The 19,193-nt window shown below is 35.8% G+C and overlaps 1 protein-coding gene across 3 annotated transcripts in view; it reads right to left on the minus strand.

Annotated features, from left to right (window-relative positions):
• The window catches only part of STPG2 (sperm tail PG-rich repeat containing 2), a 639,089-nt gene that overhangs the window by 406,470 nt on the left and 213,426 nt on the right, over window positions 1-19,193 (minus strand). For all 3 annotated transcript variants that reach the window (XR_468392.3, XM_007495708.3, XM_056803311.1), the window contains exon 11: window positions 9,796-9,955. Coding sequence is in view for 2 of the 3 variants with exons in the window: in XM_007495708.3 (XP_007495770.2) it covers window positions 9,796-9,955 (160 nt within the window). In the remaining variant the exon portion in view is untranslated. The remainder of the gene's footprint in view (window positions 1-9,795; window positions 9,956-19,193) is intronic.

A 19,193-nucleotide genomic window follows, 5' to 3' on the forward strand; every position in this document is an offset into this window, starting at 1 on the left:
GTCTCTAGTTTCTCAGGGGCTGGCTGAGGCCACCACAGACTTGCCCCTAAGAGCAGTGAGACTTAAATCCCCAGGAGGCTGAAGAACATCAAACTTGGGTACAAAGACAGCTCAGGGTTACACACAGCAGAAACCACTGCAGAGACTTTAAAAATAGCCTCAGGGCATAACCAAGCTGAAGCTCCATACACAGAGAGCTGCCTACCCTCCTCACTCAGACCTCTGTCTGGGAAGGGAAGAGAAAACTAATACAGAAATGACCAGCAACACACACAAAAATACAACCTATAACTACCAAAATAAATAAACAGACAAATGAATGAATGAATGAATGAATGAATGAATGAATGAATGAATAAACAAGTAAATAAATAAATAAGGAACAGCCTCTGACTCTGGATAATTTCTATTTAGAGAAACAACAAACTTCAGAGAAGACTGTAACAGCAGGCTGGAATTTGATAAGCGAGTTAAAAAAATAGGAGACACTTGGCAAGAAAAGTTGGAAATAGTTAAAAAAGAAAATCACAGTTTAAAAGACAGAATCTCCCACTTGGAAACAGAAGTCCAGAAACCAAATGAAATGATAAGCAAATTGAAGAACAGAAATGATCTACTGGAATCCAGGAAAAGAAGGATAGACCAAACCAAAAAGGAAAATCAAAAGATTATAACAGAAAACTCTTCTTTAAAGATTGGAATTAGGCAAGCAGAAGCTAATGATCTCACAAGACAACAAGAATCAATAAAGCAAAGTCAAAAGATTGACAAAATAGAAGATAATGTGAAATATTTCATTGAGAAAATGAATGATTTGGAAAATATTGCAAAGAAGCCAGAAAGAGTTAATTCAGATATCAAAGAGTACCAATAAGGATTAAATAGGATCTGGCAGCTTCCACACTAAAGGACCTCAGGGCTTGGAATATGATATTCAGAAAGTCAAGAGAATTGGGTCTACAATCAAGGATCACCTACCCATCAAAATTGATGATTTACTTCCAGAGGAAAGTATGGACATTCAACAATATAGATTCCCAAATATTCATGAAGAAAAGACCAGAACTAAATGGAAAAGTTGATATCCAAATACAAAAACCAAGAGAAACATGAAAAGTTAAATAATAAAATAAGGGGATTTTTTTTTCTTAAGGGCTTCAATAAGGTCAAACAGTCTATATTCCTATGTGGAAAAATGTTAATTGCAACTCAAAAAAAATTGTAACCACCATTATAGTAGTTAGAAGAATTATTCATAGATAGTGATTGGGATACTAAGTGGTTTAAGCACATGAAAAAGTGGTTAATAAGAACGGGAAAAAGTGTCCTAAATCTCTTATAATCAGAGAGATGCAAATCAAAACAACTCTGAGGTATCATCACCTCACACCTAGAAAATTGGCTAACATGATAGCAGAGAAAAGTAATAAATGTTGGAGAGGATGTAGCAAAATTGGAACATTAATGCATTGCTGATGGAGTTGTGAATTAATCCAACCATTCTAGATGGCAATTTGTAACTATGCCCTAACGGCAATAAAAGACTGTCTGACCCTTGATCCAACCATAGCACTGCTGGGTTTTTACCCCAAAGAGATAATGAAAAAGACATGTACAAAAATATTCATAGCTGTGCTCTTTTTGGTGGCAAAAAAGTGGAAAATGAGGGGGTGCCCTTCAATTGGTGAATGACTGAACAAATTGTGGTATATGTTGGTGATGGAACACTATTACTGTCAAAGGAATAATAAAGTGGAGGGATTCCATGTGAACTGGAATAACCTCCAGGAATTGATGCAGAGTGAGAGGAGCAGAACCAGGAAAACATTGTACACCGGGTCTGATACACTGTGGTACAATCAAATGTAATGGACTTCTCCATTAGTGGCAATGCAGTGACCCTGAACAACTTGGAGGAAGCTACCAGAAGAACCACTATCCACATCCAGAGAAAACACTGTGGGAGTAAAAACACCAAAGAAAAACAACTGCTTGAATACATGGGTCGAAAAGATATGGTTGGGGATATAGACTCTAAATGAACATGCTAGTGCAAACATCAACAACCTGGAAATAGGTTGTGATCAAGGACATATATAATACCCAGGGGAATATGATTCTTGTAACTAAGAAATAATGTTCTAAATTGACTAAATAAATGAATTAATTAGTTTTTAAAAATTCTATCATACTTTATAGGGATGTTGAGAGGGAAAAACTAAGGGGGAGGAGTGGGGTGGAAGTACAAAAATTAAGGTTAAAGAGGGGGAGGGAATTTAATAGACTTAAAAAAATAAAAGGAGGATAAAAAGGGAGGGGGAATTAAAATAAAGGTGGGGATTAGGGAGATTTTTTAAAAGCAAACCACTGGTTTAAAAGGAAATAGCAAAAGAAGAAAGAGCAGAACTAGGAGAGAAAATCAAAATGTTGAGGAATACAGAGGTGGTAATCATAACTCTGAACTTGAATGTGATGAACTCACCCATAAAATGGAAGCAAATAGCAGAGTAGATTAGAAACCAAAATCCTACCATATGTTGTCTACAAGAAAAAGACATGAGGCAGGTAGACACAATAGGGTAAAGGTAAAAGGCTAGGGCAAAATCTATTGGGCATCAACTGAGAAAAAGAAGGCAGGAGTCATAACCATAATATCTGACAAAGCCAAAATAAAAATAGATCTAGTCAAAAGATATAGGAAAGGTAATTACATACTGATAAAAGGCAGTATAGAAAATGAGGAAAGATAAGTACTTAACATGTATGCACCAAATGTTATAACATTCAAATTTCTAAAGGAGGAACAAAAAGAGCTTAAAAAGGAAATAGATAGTAAAACTATACTACTGGGAGATCTGAAACTTCCTCTATCAGATATAGATAAGTCAAACCAAAAATTTAATGAGAAAGAGGTAAGAGTTCTGAATAAAATCTTAGAAAAATTAGAGTTAATAGATAATGTGGAGAAAAATAAATAGGGACAAAAAGGAATACACTTTCTTTTCAGCAGCACATACATAAAGACTGACTATGTTCTAGGGCCTAAAAATTATATTTCAGCTAATAATTAATAAGGGTACATGGAGAGGCAAATAAAAAATTAATTGAAAATTAAATGATATGATTCTCCAAAATTAGGAGTTAGTCAAGGAATAAATCATCGAAAAATAATAATAATTTCATTGAAGAGAATGACAATGATGAGACATACCATCAAAATCTATATGATGAGGCCAAGCAGTACTCAGGGAGAAATTTATTATACTTGAGCACATATGTTAACAAATTAGGGAGGGCAAAGCTCAATGAATGGGCATGCAAATTAAAAAACTAGAAAGTGAACAAGTTAAAAATTGCCAGATAAAAACTAAATTAGAAATCCTAAAAATAAAATTAAAGAAGAAATTAATAAAATTGAAAGTGAAAGAACTATGAATGAGACTAGAAGCTGGTACTTTGAAAAAATAAATAAAATAGACAAAGTACTGGTTAATCTAGTTTTAAAAAAGGAAAGAAAACCAAATTGACAGTATTCAAGATGAAAAAGGTGTAAAAATTTAGTCTCTAGTAATAGAAATATTCTATTTTAAGAAGTTTATTAAAGATTATTAGAAATCAAGGAATAAAGAAATTATAAAATGGAAAAAAACACATGCCTAGGGCTGATTAGCCCATTCAAAAACCCCACGCTTAGCTTACCCACTACATCATTGCAATGGAAGAGGGCAAAGTAGGCGTTGCTGCCAGTTAAATACTCCTTGAGATCTCGCCCAGGTGGAGACTCCGGTGAGATTATAGGGAATTCTGGGAAGTACCAAGGACTTGTGGGGATTGAAGTTATGACATGAATACAGTGCTAATTCCAAAGCCAGGCAGATCAAAAACAGAGAAAGAAAACAACAGAATAATCTCCAACTCCAGCAAGTGATCACAAAAGTTATTCATTATGATAAGGTAGGTTTTATATTAGGAATGCAATAATAGTTCAATATTAGGAAAACCATTCATATAATTGACCATATTAATAAGCAAAATGACAAAAGTTACATAATTATCTTGATAGACACAGAAAAAGCCTTTGACAAAATGCAACACCCATTCCTACTGAAAACACTAGAAAGTATAGGTATAGAACAACCTTTCCTAAAAATAATATACAGTATATATTTAAAACCATCAGCAAGCATCATCTGCAATGGGGATAAATTAGAAGCATTCCCAATAAGATCAGGAGTGAAACAAGGATGCCTATTATCACCTCTATTATTTAACATGGTACTAGAAACACTATCAGTAGCAATTAGAGAAGAAAAAGAAATTGAAGTTGTTAAAATAGGCAATGAGTAGACCAAGCTATCACTCTTTGCAGATGACATGATGGTCTACTTAAAGAATCCTAGAGAATCAACTAAGAAGCTAGTGGAAAAAATAAACAACTTTAACAAGTTTGCAGGACATAAAATAAACCCAAATAAATCATCAGCATTTCTATATACTTTCAGCTCATTCTGGCAGCAAGAGTTAGAAAGAGAAATTCCCTTTAAAATCACCCTAGACAATATAAAATACTTGGGAATCTATCTGCCAAGACAAACACAGGAATTATATGGACACAACTACAAAACACTTTCCACACAATTAAAACTAGATCTAAACAATTGGAAAAACATTAATTGCCCATGGGTAGGATGCATTAACATAATAAAAATGATAATTCTACACAAATTAATTTACTTATTCAGTTCCATAACTATCAAACTACCAAGAATTTTTTTTTTTACTGAGTTAGAAAAAAAACTATAATAAAATTCATTTGGAAGAACAAAAGATCAAGAATATCAAGGGAAATAATGGAAAAAATGTGAAGGGTGGCCTAGCAATACCAGATCTTAAACTGTACTATAAAGCAGTGGTCATCAAAACAATATGGTACTGGCTAAGAGATGGAAGGAAGAATCAATGGAATATACTTGGAGTAAGTGACCTCATCAAGACAGTCTATGATAAACCAAAGATCCTAGCTTTGGAGACAAAAATCCACTATTTGACAAAAAGTGCTGGGAAAATTGGAAAACAGTATAAGAGAGATTAGCTTTAGAGCAACATCTCATACCTACACCAAGATAAATTCAGAATGGGTGGGTGACTTGAATATAAAGAAGGAAACTATAAGTAAATTAGGTGAACATAGAATAGTCTACTTGTCAGATCTTTGGAAAAGGAAAGATTTTAAGACAAAGCAAGAGTTACAAAAAATTAGAAAATGTAAAATAAATAATTTTGACTACATTAAATTAAAAAGTTTTGTACAAACAAAACCAACACAACCAAAATTAGAAGGGGAGCAACAAATTGGGGGAAAATCTTTATAATAAAAACCTCTGACAAAGGTCTAATTGCTCTAATATATACTGTATATACTAAATCAATTGTACAAAAAATCAAGTCATACCCCAATTGATAAAAGGGCAAGGGACATGAATAAAGAAATCAAAATTATCAATAAGCACATGAACATTAATAAGCACATAGAACAAGAGAGCTCTAAATCTCTTAAAATGAGAGAAAATCAAATCAAATCAACTCAGGTACCACCTCACACCTAGCTGATTGGCTAACATGATAGCAAAGGGAAATAATAAATGTTGGAAGGGATGTGGCAAAATTTGGAACATTAATGCATTGCTGGTGGAATTGTAAATTGATCTAACCATTCTAGATAGCAATTTGGGACTATGTCCTAAGGGTGCTAAAAGACTGTATCCCCTTTAATCCAGCCATACCACTGCTGGGTTTATACCCCAAAGAGATGATAAGGAAAAAGACTTGTACAAAAATATTTATAGCTGCGCTCTTTTTGGTGGCAAAAAAGTGGAAAATGAGGGGATGCCCTTCAATTGGGGAATGGCTGATCAAATTGTGGTATCTGTTGGTGATGGAATACTATTGTGCTCAAAGGAATAATGAACTGGAGGAATAACCTCAAGGAAGTGAATCAGTGTGAAAGGAGCTGAAACAGGAAAACATTATACATAGGATCTGATACACTGTGGCACAATCGAAAGTAATGGACTTCTCTACTAGCAGCAATGCAATGAGACAGGACAGTTCTAAGGGACTTATGAGGAAGAACACTATCCACATCCAGAGAAAGAACTGTGGGAATAGAAACACAGAGTACAAAGTAAAGTTCAAGAAGAGATGACTGAATATTCCACAAAATAATGTTTTTTGTTGCCTTTGGGTCAATATCAAAACCAATTCCATCAGCTCCTTCCCTTACCATTCCATTTCCTTACCATTCTTCCATTTAACTGCAATTTTATTCCTCTGGTTTGATTTATAGTAATAATGTCATTAATAAGATGATTCTTCTCCCCCAGTAGTATATACACATTAAAATGTACTCTCTGTATTCTATACCGGTTATTGTAAGCTCCAGTAATGGATATAACATATTAAAATGTAATATAAAATATTTTACATGCTACAGTGGGGGGAGGGAAGAGAATTATCAATTTCAGAAATATTCTTTAGAAAAAGGATATATGATTGGATGTATTGGGGTCAATGGAAATTCTAAGAGAACATTTAATAATAATTTTCATACATTATGAGGTGAAGTAACTTTGATGTTTCCTCTGGAGATGGAACTACAAACAATTCATTTAACCTGGAATGGGACAGGAGCAAACACTAAAAAAAAAAAAATGAAACTCCTGATCCCATGTCGATGTAAACCTTTTCCAAAGATGTTTAACTAAGTTGGGAGTCAATATGCCCATAACATAAAGCTCAGGGGTATGAAAATTAAAATGTTTTCATTATCTTCATATAAAAAGTAACCCCATTCATCATCTACCCCATTCTTCCCTTTTCAGGAAGAACTTTCCTATAAAAACCCATAAAATAACTCTCTAAATGCTATAAATTTATAGGGTTTTAGTTGAGCATTGATATCAAAGCATTATACTCTTATTTTCAATATCATGTTCAGAGCCAAAAACTATGAATGAAAAATGAATGTAAGGGCATTGCTTATATGTATTACCCCAAAAAGTTTTATAGCTTTCTCAAAAATGGCAAAAGTCATTTGATTAACTCTATAATCCATTATTCCATTTTGTTAGCAGAAATATAATAAATAACTTGAATCACAAAATGTACTTTTGCCCAAAAATCCTAGGTATATGAACATGTTTTCTATGAGTATCTTCTATAATCAATTCAAATCAAAATCAACCTTCCTAATTCTGAAATAAGGAAGAAAAAGAAACAGTTCCTTTTTCACAATTCATATCTGAAAACATGAAATAAGATGATTATGTATCATTTATGTTATAAATATAAGAATAAAACATAGACCAAATATTGCTATTATTCTTGTATATTTTATTCATGTAGTAAGGAGCACAAAGCACTTGCCTGGTCAGGTTTCATTAAGAATACAAAATAAAAACATCAGAATAAAGATCTCTTTCATTTCAAATAATATTTAAAGGAAGCAAGTAGGACTTCTAAGATTTATCAACCAGAAAACTTAAAAATCAATAAAAATTATAAAAATACTAATATGACACAAGAATTAGTCATTTGACTAATCTTAACACAGATTTAAAATGAAAGACTTGAATGACCTACTGAAACATGGATTAAGTGAATCATGTCATCTAGCTAATTTTTGTCCAAATTGTGTATATTAAGAGATTTGAGTATTAGAAATCACTGAAATAGTTTTATAACAAAGATATTTATATATAACTCAGAAGTGCTGCAAAGCTTGTTCATTCCAGCTCTAGGACAGCTCCAGCAAGAAATCCATAAAACAGTGTTTCCTCACTGGGCTATGAGCTTCACATGACCTTAAGATTTCCAGCAGCTTTATATATATATATATATATATATAAACCTGGATATCTTTGTTCTGCTAACAGATTTTTTCATCAGCTTATCATGTGGTAAAAGGAGATGAAGGTGGGTTGGTGAATTCAGAGGGGAGTTCAGCAACCACTCCAATGAAAACTGAATCCAAAATTATAACCCTAAATAGCAGCCCTCAGCAGTTGAGGGGAACAGGAGGTTGGGGAGGAGAGAGTGACAAGGGTTAAATTATATTTCAACTAAACCTTCACACTAGCAGTATGTCTAACATTCCTGCTAGACAGGAAAAAATAAACCCAGTATCTAAGAATCAATGTCTTTGCAGGTAGTCTCATTTTCTTGGCAGGATATAGATGTGTACATATGCATGTAATTTAAAACTGATGGAAAGGGAGTTTCTATTTCATTCCTTTTCTTTAGATCTCATAAAGTACTTAGAGTAATGATTTAGTCATGCGGTGACGATACAATAGTAGATTACTTTGTAAATCCATTATTCTTTTTTCACCATGAATGTTTTCTTTTTGAAATACCTCCTATAAATTATAGGACTGCTTGGGTAGTGCTGGGGGTAGGGATTGGGGGTACCTTTCTATGACAGGAGCAGAACGACCATGAGACCATCATTACTCCTTCAAATAATTTAATTTGATTGTAGTTTATTTGAAATTATTTTCTATATTTTTACCTAGGAAGTACATCTCTTTTTCTAAAGTCCTAAGATCATCATACAAATGAAGAGGAGTTTGGGGGGCCCAGAGAATTTAGGCCATTTGCTCAAGGTCATAGAAGTCATGGTGGTAGAGTCAAGATAATTCTTATAGCTTAGGGGAAAAAAAGTAGAAAAATAGTCTTATGAGGCTACAGGATAACTAGGGAAGACTTCAATTTAGATTTTGTAACTAAAGACAGCTAAATTTATAAACCAATCCAAATCTTTGCAGTTGAATTTATCTTCCTCAATTCCAAGAGGAAATCTCTCCTTGGCATTAATTTCAATACTTCAATATATTTACAATAACATTGTAAGACTTAAGAATTGTACTAAATTATACATTTTCTGTTACCTTGGCTATTGTTATTTACTTCTGGTGACATAAAAGAGGCAAAAAAAATTCTCAAGGAAATTCATTCTTTCAAGACTGAAAAATAATTTTTAAATCTGGAATCAACTTTCTTAAATAGATAGTTTCTGTCTATTTTTATAAAATATGGCACATTTATTACTGATAGCTATTTGAGTATAACATCACAGGGAAAGCATGTTTGTTCTTCAACATTTGCAAAGTACAGTGGAAAAATAAAATATGGCTTGAGAAAAACCTGGAAAGACTTAAATGAACTGATGCAAAGTGAAGAAAGCAGAACCAGGAGAACATTGTACATATTAATAAGAATATTATAAGATAATTAAATGTGATTGACAACTATTCTCACCAATACAATGATCCAGGACAACTCCAAAGGGCTTTTGATGAAAAATGCTATCCACCTCCAGAGAAAGAACTGATGGAGACTGAACACACATCAAAGCATACTTTATTTACTTTTTTTTCCCTTAGGGTTTTTTTAGCCTGTGCTTTCTTTTGTAGCATAGCTAATACAGAAATATGTTTTGCATGACTGCACAAGTATAATCTACATCAAATTGCTTACCATCTCAAGGAGGAGAGAAGGAAAAAAGGGAGAGAGAATTCGGAATAAAACATTCTCAAGAAACAAATAATAAAATTATTTTTCTATATATTTGAAAAAATATTAAAATTTATAAGCAGATCAAGACAAAAAAGAAAATTAATTACTTGAATAATCAATTTATGATAGATAATAAGTAAAAAGGAAGAAGGGAAAGAAAAGAATCATTTATAGCACTTCCAGTTACAGTTTATTTTAAAAGATACATAATGATCTTACCTGGCCCTTCTTTCTTTATATCTAAAATCCTAGGAGATGAACTTAGGAAAGAGTTATGCATCTTTCTGGCCATGCAAGTGCGAGGTGGCATATATTTTGGTTTGCCATATGATTTGTCAAATGATTTTTGAATGTCATAGTAGCCTGGTGGTGGAGTATCCTGAAAAATGAAATTTGTAATGATATCCATAAGTGTTTTATAATATATAGCAAGGTTTGTAACTAGCTACAAGATCTAATGGTCACATATGAAGCCAAGAACAGGTAGAAAACCAATCTCTTGCTTTATGCATACCTTTTGTTCCATTTCAAATATATATTTATGCTGAGCTAGAGAGGATTTGGAGAATTTCTAACCCTAAATGAGAAGGTGACATAGGATAAACTCTGATTTCTGCCTCAGACAAATGAGTTGAGAAGAAAATACTTAATCTTGGCTTCTATGTAGAATACTCACTAACAATTTCATGGTAGGCCTAAAGAGTTTTCAGTCTAATCAGATAAGGCAGAGGCCTCCAGTAGCCTGGGGCTGAGAAGTTGGTCCTCCAAAACTAAATACCATTGACCAGGAAACTGTGACGATTGGATTTAGCTCCACCCTGATTGTAACAATGAAGACACTTAGCTCTTCCTTTATTGTGAAGATTGAATTGTAATCCAGTTTATTTTTAGATTTTAATCTACAAAAAGGTGGTAACACAGTATTTGAAGTATATCTACCCATTTTAAACACAAAAAGGTGTTAACTAACTAACTACAAAAGGTGAACTAACCAAAAAAAAAAAGTGTTAAGTAACCAAAAAAAGTATAATCTAACCAAAGAAGATGTGAACTAAAGAGTGGGAAGTCCTGGAGGGGAGCGCCTGCTGTGACTGGTAGATGTGAAATTTAGGGGAGGTGACACAAGAGAAAAAGATATTTAAAAAGAGGACCAGAGAGTGGATTCAATTTGAGATTCAAAATATATAGAATTCTGACTCAGAGTTGGACTGGAGGACAGACCCTTGAGGAGATACTGGAAAATGAACTAGACACCTTGAGGAGCTTGTGCATGAGACCTCAGACTGCTTTCCTTTTAGATAGTCATAGTTGGTGAGTGAAAGGCTGACTCTCTGAGAAAGGCCCATTGTCTTGAGACTTTTTTCCTTGATTAGGGCCTTAGAATTTCTTAGAATTTCTACCTGGTTCAGAGGAATCTGGAGTTCTCGTTCTCTCTCTCTCTCTCTCTCTCTCTCTCTCTCTCTCTCTCTCTCTCTCTCTCTCTCTCTCTCTCTCTCTCCTTAATATCTTCCCTCTATTGTAAATAAAACTACCATAAATTACATTTTACTTTAGTAATTCGTTTAGGGATTTTGAAATTAAATCCCTGGCGACTACCCAATTAATATATTTCAGTCTCAACCACAAATAAATTCAACAAAACATAATGAGATGAGTGGAATGGTGCACCTAGCAGTGAGCAGAGAAATCTAGAGACCCAAATCACATAACAGGAATATAGTAGAAACATAACAATTGGGGAAAATAGCTGAAATATCCTCAAGTGTCTGTCCTAGGTCCTCCTCCCTCTCTTGCTTATGATCACTATAGCTCCCAGGTATTCAATTATCATCCACATGCAGATGATTCCTTTGAATGTATATCCTGTTCTAGTCTCTCTGCTGAGGAGCAGTCAGAAATCACCACCTGATTGTAGTGAGGGAAGTTACAAAGTACAAAGAAGCTGCAAAGAATTGATTGACAGCCCTCAAGCCTCAGAATTCTCCAGGAGCTGGCTGAGTCAGAGTTCTAAGCTGTTGAATGGACAGGTTTCCAACTGGTCTATCTAGAACAGAAGATCAAGCCTGAAGGGTGTGTATCTAGACTCTCCCTGGATAGCCTTATCTTGTAAGCTATCTGTCTTAGAGTAATATCAAAAGGGGGGGGGGGCAGCTGTGTAGCTCAGTGGATTGAGAGCCAGGCCTAGAGAAGGGAAGTCCTAGGTTCAAATCTGGCCTCAGACACTTCCTACCCTGAGCAATTCACCCCTTACCACTCTTCTACCTTGGAATCAATATCCAGCAAGGACTCTGGGTGTGAGATACTGGGTTCCCTGTTGGACTTTTCCTTAGAAATCTTTAGTTGAGTTAGTTAGACAGGTTAAGTTTAGGAAATTAACTATAGTGGGTTAAATATCTGGGGCAAATAGTTAGATGCAAACCTTTCCCCTTTTCCTTCCCCATCATCCCTTTCTTTGTTAATAAACTCATTTATTTTAGTGTGTTTTCCCCTTTGTATAAACCTTTCCCCTTTCCTAAATTCCCCATAACATGATACCTGCACATCTGGAGCTGAACAGTCTATAGGCATCTCAAATTCATCATGTCCAAAACAGAACTAATCTTCTTTCTTTTCTATAAATATTTTAAACTAATCTGTCTATCCCACTGTCCCATACTTTGAGAAAATAAAAAATAAATCCCCAAAATAAAGCTCTCAATACATAGCTGCTCAATCTGACAAAATAAATCCCACATGAGCCTTGTCAGAAAATGGCTCAGCATTTTAGGTCCATCTCCTCTGTACCAGAGGTGAGGGGTATATTTCATCTTCATTCTTTTAGACTCAAGGTTTATCAATGTGGTGATCAGAACTGTAAAGTTTTTTCAAAGTTGTTTTTCTCAATGCTATTATTTTAATCATAAAATATTATTCTATTTCTGCTCACTTCACTCTCCATCAAGAACTCACTTCATTCACCACAAACTGCTCTTTCCAACATTTGTATTACTGTCAAAGATAGCATCATCTTGCCAATCTCCCAGGCGCCATTTTCACAAATCCAATGCCAACCTTGAAGCCTCACGCTCAATCACCCCACACATTAAATAGGCTACCAAACTGTATGATTTTTTACCTTCACATCTATTCTATGTGCTCCCTTCTCTCCACACATACAGCTACAACCCTCATTACTTTTCAACTGGACTCATGCAAAAAGTCTCAGCCTCAGACTGCTCACTAGCCCACTGCACTTACTGTCAAGGGGATTTTTCTAAGGTACCCTTGACCACTTGCTCAGCAAGCTCCAACAGCTACCTATTACTTCCAGAACATAATATAAATTCCTCTAACATTACAGATCATCCTAACCTGGCACCTTCCTCACTTCCCAATCTCATACTTAGCTCACTTCATGTTCTCTATGATTCTATCTCACTGACCTACTCTGAGTTCCTCCCACAAGCCCTCTTCCCATCACCATGCCTTTGCACTAGCTGTTCCATATGTCTAGAGTACTCTGCCTCCCACCACTACCCAGTGGTTTCATGTGCTTCCTTCAAGATTTAGCCCATGTCTCACCTTCTGCAGGAGACGTTTCTCAATTCCCATTGCTGCTAATGCCTTTGTTCTTTATATAGTTCTTATTTCTACCTAATTATTTTTGTTACAAAGTGAGATTCTTGAGGGCAGGGAGTGTTTTTGCCTTCCTTTGTATGGCTAGCACTAAACACAGTGCCTACCACATGAAGTATTTAATGTTTATTGACTAACTGAAGAAGTGCAGTGGAAAGCAAAAGAAGTCTGAGGGCTTGCAAGGTACAACAGCCAAGAGAAACTCAGCAAAATTAGTGATCAGACCTGGAGAGAGGAGCATGCTGACACCAGCAGATAATATCTGCCCCTCTGAGTAGATGCCCTGATCACACAAGGCTCTCTCTCCATGCCCTTGGTTATCTACATTCCCTATGTATATGTTCTCTTTCTGTGGCCATTCTTTCAATGGATGGTATTTGTATTTGTGCGAATATGTGCCTCACTTTATAGGGAAAATATTCTATTGCTTAAATATTTTTGCTTGGAATTCTGTCTAACTTGAAAAAAAGGAAACATGGTGAGTTCACAAGATAATGTGATGCATGATCCATTTTTGACTGCAACACTACAAATTCTATTTCCCTTTGCTTTTTTGAATCCTTAGCTCCCTGCCAGGCATTGCTAGAGGATCATTTCCTGCAGTGTCCTAGTCTAATCTCCTTAGCAGTTAATGCCTTCCTCCCACTAGATTATTTTTGCATAGAAATCATTTGTATTTGAATACATTTTGAATTTGTGCATCTTTATATATGTTGTTTTTCCTCAGTGGAATATAAGCTCCTTGAGATCAGCAACAGTTTTATTCTTATCTTTATATCTCTGGCACCTATTGCAATGCCAAACATAAAGTCAGAACTTTATGAATGTTTGCTCATCAGACCCACAGATCTGAACCTGAGATAGCTATTCTGGGAGCCCCAAGCAGAGGACTTCCCAGGGACTAGAATTACTTAGAGGAATTCTGAAAAAAGAAGAGCTAGGACAGATTTTTACTTTATAAAATTCTGTAAAGAGGGAACAATTTTTCCTCCAGAGCATAAAAACCTGGAAATTTAGTTTCTATATCAGTTTATTCACAATATTCTTTGCCCATAAAACTGCGACCATAACAGAGTAAAGAAGAAAGAATATGAGCCCACTTACTATCAAGCTTGTTCCACTACAGTCTAGCCTCTGTACAAATACTCATTTCCATTTTCCATTTATTATCAATGTCATTAGGAGATTCAGGTTATAAGTATATATGAATATGAGCTGTGATTGTCCTAACCAGCAATTTTTAATATATCCATTCCTGCTTCACAAGTTTGTGAACATATTTTATTTATTCTGCAAAATGAACCCATTTATTTCATGTTTAATAGTTTCCAATTAAGCTAAAAAGCTTACCCTTCCATATGTTATAACTCCTTAATGCACTACTGTTGTATTAAAATTTTAATCAACATCAGACTAACATTGATATTAATAATTACAATAATTCTCAACTAAATATCAAATACCATATACATTAGTCATGTATAATTTAATCCTTTAAAAGATCATGACCTCAATGAAAATCTTTTAAATGTTTTATTTAGATTTAATTCTCTGTATAGTCTTCATATATAAATTTTTATGTTTTCTGAAATTTTTATGTTAAAAGATATTTCACCAAAAATATTATGTGTTATTAAAATCCATTTATTTCTGTCTTTCAAAAAGATCTAATCTTTTAGAACATAATTATTTCAACAAGAAGCAATTTTAACATCAAAGAACAAGCATTAGAGCTTAAAGTATTAGGAAAAAAGTTTAAGGAAAAATAAATGTTTTACAATAAAAGGAACTAATTTGCATTCAATGATTGTACTAGCTGCCAGGAACTCCAAGATGGACATTAGCTGTAGGAATTGTAGAAATACCTTATTCTTTATGATATCGAAGATGACATGTCAACAAAACTGACTCACATTGAAAGAACTCCCATATATGGTAATCATTTCATAGCAACTAAAGTAGGGGAAGTTGTGTTCATGAAATCTATTGGTCAAAAATTAAGTGTGTGATTGGATAGAGGTAAATTAATATATAAATAAATATACATATATGTGTATTTGTGTATATGTGTGTATGTGTGTATTTAAATTGGGGAGAAAAGACCAGGTTTGGGTCTATTGACCCAATAATTATGCAGCAACTGGGTAGTGCAGTGGTTGGTGCACCAGGTCTAATGTCAAAAAGACTCATCTTTGTGAGTTCAAATCTGGATTCAGATACATACTAGCTGTGTAACCCCGAGCAAGTTATGCAACTATTTGCCTCAGTTTCCTCATATGTAAAATGATCTGGAGAAGGAAATGGCAAAATGAACCTCCTTGCCAAGAAAACCCCACATGGGGTATGAAAAGTCAGACATAAGTGAAACAGCTGCACAGCCAAAAAGTGCCAGAAGTTATCCTGAATCAGGCCCAGACTAGAGAAACAGCCTGGACAAAAATGAGCTCCTGGAAATGGGGAGAGGAAGTGAAGAGGAAGGTAAGCCAAGACTGGCCTTCATGACTTGGCAATACCTCTAGAAATGGTGGCTGCTTACTGGGAAGCCTTCCCCACTCCTGGGAGATGGCCATTCAGCAAGAAAAAAAGACTGTCTCTGACAACTAAACCCTGAAAATAGAGTAGATTGTCCTTCAGATTTGTGGGACTTGAGTTCAAATCCAGTTCAGGCAACTCCTAGTGAAGTGACTCTGGGTAAATTACTTAACTGCTATCTTTCTCATTTTCCTCATCTGTAAAATGGGAGTGCTGTGAGGATTAGATGAAATAATATTTGTAAAGTGCTTAGCTCAGTGCCTGGCATATATTAAGTGCTTAATTAAGGCTTCTTTCCTTCCTGCCTTCCCAGGCAAAGTGTACAGTAGACAGACACAGTGGCTTAAGAGCAGATGCTGATATGTGCAACAGCAAAAGGCAGACCCACTATAGGCAGTTGTTTACTATAATTTTAAAATAATCAGCTTCCCCATATTGCTGCCAGAACAATAGCTAATGATTAGCGTACAGCTCCTTCCCAGGAGAAGCTTGGAATGGGATGGAATGTGGGGAGAAGAGTTTGCTTTGTGGATATAAAAAGGAGGCAAAAACTGTGTACCCAGCTGCAAACAGGAGAGAGCTGGGAAAGATTTGGTAAAATGAATTTCTCCTCTTCTCCCCCACCCAATTCTACCAACCAGTGGTCTCCCAGGTAGAAGGAAGCCCTAGCTGAGGGGCTGAGGAACACTGAGTGGTGGTGGCTCAGGGTGACTCTCAGCACTGACACTGGCTCTAGGATAAGCCATGTGAAAAAAGGTAGGGATGTTAGCTAGCTGACCAGAGAGAAGAAGTGCAACAAATGACTGCACAGGAGGAGTTTTATAACCTGAAGTTCCTGGAGGTGTCCTTGCTCAAGGTCACCTCTTTTATTAGGAGTCTGAATGGGAACTGGGAAGATCTGACATCCTTCCCCCAAAGATGGGCCCCATCACTTGGACCTAGAAATATTCTTCCAGGAGAGAGGGGAAAGGCAAGGCTTATTTTTCTTATATTCAATCATTCCTTCAGGAGGACATCACATTGCTCAGCATGTTGCTCATTGCATTTTATTTTGTTTTGGTTTTCTTTCTTTATGGTCTACTTTTTCTTTTCTGGTGCTGTCTCTGTCAGGCCTCCCTAAGATTAGAACTGTCCAATAATAGCCCAAACACTGAAGTAGTGGATAGTCCTCTAGAAAAAGTTTTTAACTTTGTCATTAAGGAATAGCATTTGGTAGAAGGATTCTCTATCAGAGTACTCCTCTGCCATGTGGGCTGGACTAGTTCTCCTCAAAAAAAAAAAAATATATCAGAACCATCAAGGAATTGAAGGCTAAATCACTGATGTAGCTTGCTACATTCTTTTAATTGAAATTTTTTATTTAATTAATTGATTTAGAATAGTTTTCCATGGTTAAATGATTCATGTTCTTTCCCTCCCCTTTTCTTGCCCCCCCTGCAGCCAATCCACAACTTCACTGAGTTGTACATGTATCATTGATTGAGACCTATTTCCTTATTATTGATATCTGCACTAGAGTGATCATTTAGAGTCAACATCCTCAATCATATCCCCATCGAACCATGTGATCAAGCAGTTGTTTTTCTTCTGTGTTTCTACTCCCACAATTCTTTCTCTGGATGTGGATAGTGTTCTTTCTCTTAAGTCCCTCAAGATTGTCCTGGATCATTGCATTGTTGCCAGTAGAGAAGTTCATTACATTTGATTGTGCCACATTGTATCAGTCTCTGTGTACAATGTTCTCCTGGTTCTGCTCCTCTCACTCTGCATCAATTCCTGGAGGTTGTCCCAGTTCCCATGGAATTCCTCCAGTTCATTATTCCTTTCAGCACAATAATATTCCATCACCAACAGATACCACAATTTGTTCAGCCATTCCCCAATTGAAGGGCATCCCCTCATTTTCCAACGTTTTGCCACCACAAAGAGCACAGCTATGAATATTCTTGCAGGTCTTTTTACTTATTACCTCGTTGGGGTACAGACCCAGCAGTGGTATGGCTGGATCAAAGGGCAGGCAGTCTTTTAAAGTCCTTTGGGCATAGTAACCTCCTACATTTTTGATAGTTTGAAAAAAGTTCCAAGAAGCCCTGGCTACTCCAAGGGGCTTTTCTGGTAGACTATCATGGGCAACTTAGAAGTAAGGAAAACTTGCTTAACTTAATCAAGACTGTCTCCTTGCTAAATATGCCTCCTATACTTGCGTGAAGCAAACTTTTTTTTTTATTTTTTATACATAGACTACAAATGTCACTTTATTTTCTTCCACGATTGAAATGGAGGTACTGTGACAGAGACTGGCACTAAAGAAAAGTGCCAGGCTGAAGAGTGCATGAAACAGATCACCTTGAAGGGGAGGGGCCCCAAGGGATTAGAATCTTGAGGAGGAGAAGACTCTGGCTGGTAGAGGAGTTGGTCTCTCTCAGTTTTGAGAAGCCGAAGGAAGAGGGTGAAAAAAAAAGACTTTCTCCTGAGGGTTGTCCACTTTTTCCTGCTGGTGTCTGGAAATCCTTCCCCCCAACATTTCCCAATTGAAGGGACTTTCTGAAGAGAAACCTGGGCAGACTTTACCTCAGTTCCTGTTGCCTAAGGATGAATCAACCTGATTTTCTCTCAAGGGGCTTAAACTTAAGGAGGGAGGAAAAGGGTTTTAGATAGAGATGGGGACCCCCTTTTCCCACATTATTTTCCCATTCTTCCCTGCCCAGTATTCCCTTTGAAATACTTGATTGAGTTGACATTAAAAGTTATCTGTTCCCCAAGTTAAGTGTGAGTGAACAGATCAAGGAGAGACCTTTTGGTCTTGAGTAGTGGGGGTGGGGGGGACAAGAAGGACAAGAGTGAATCTGGGAGAGCAGTCTTAGCTAAGGAGGGAAGACAAAAGGGGAAAAATCTTCAAACCCCCTCTCCTCTCTCTGAGCCAACCTTAAACATCAGCAGTCTCCCCTGAACCCCACTTTGAGAAGGGGGAGGTTCTCCTTTCTTCCCCCTCTCTATACTGAAAGGTCAAACCCCTCAGGTACAACTTAACCCCTTCCCTTTATAATATAGTACCCACCAGTCTGAATCAGCCATGGTCCAGTGCAGCTACCCAACAATAAAACATATAGCAAAAATAATGTTGATGTCTTCAGTGATTTTGAAAAAAGGATTACTACACTTAGACTGGAACTTTATAAAACCCTCTCTGTGTTTTTATTTTAGTTTTGTGACATTAATCCAACAAAATAAACCAATTTTATCTTGAGAAAACTATTAAAAACCTGCAGAAAATAATATAAATTTATTGGTGTCTAGCCAGTATAAGCAATATAAAATAGCCCATAGCCCATTGAAAAGAGAAAAAGAACATAGAATGGAAGCCAGGAAACAAAAGAATATCAGGTTGTATTGGTATTGTATTTTTTTCCACATCTAAGCTCAACAGTGACCCATTTCTCCTATTATTCTGATGATGCTTTCCCTAAAAA

The sequence above is a fragment of the Monodelphis domestica genome, chromosome 6, assembly GCF_027887165.1.
Source record: "Monodelphis domestica isolate mMonDom1 chromosome 6, mMonDom1.pri, whole genome shotgun sequence".
Lineage (NCBI taxonomy): Eukaryota > Metazoa > Chordata > Mammalia > Didelphimorphia > Didelphidae > Monodelphis > Monodelphis domestica.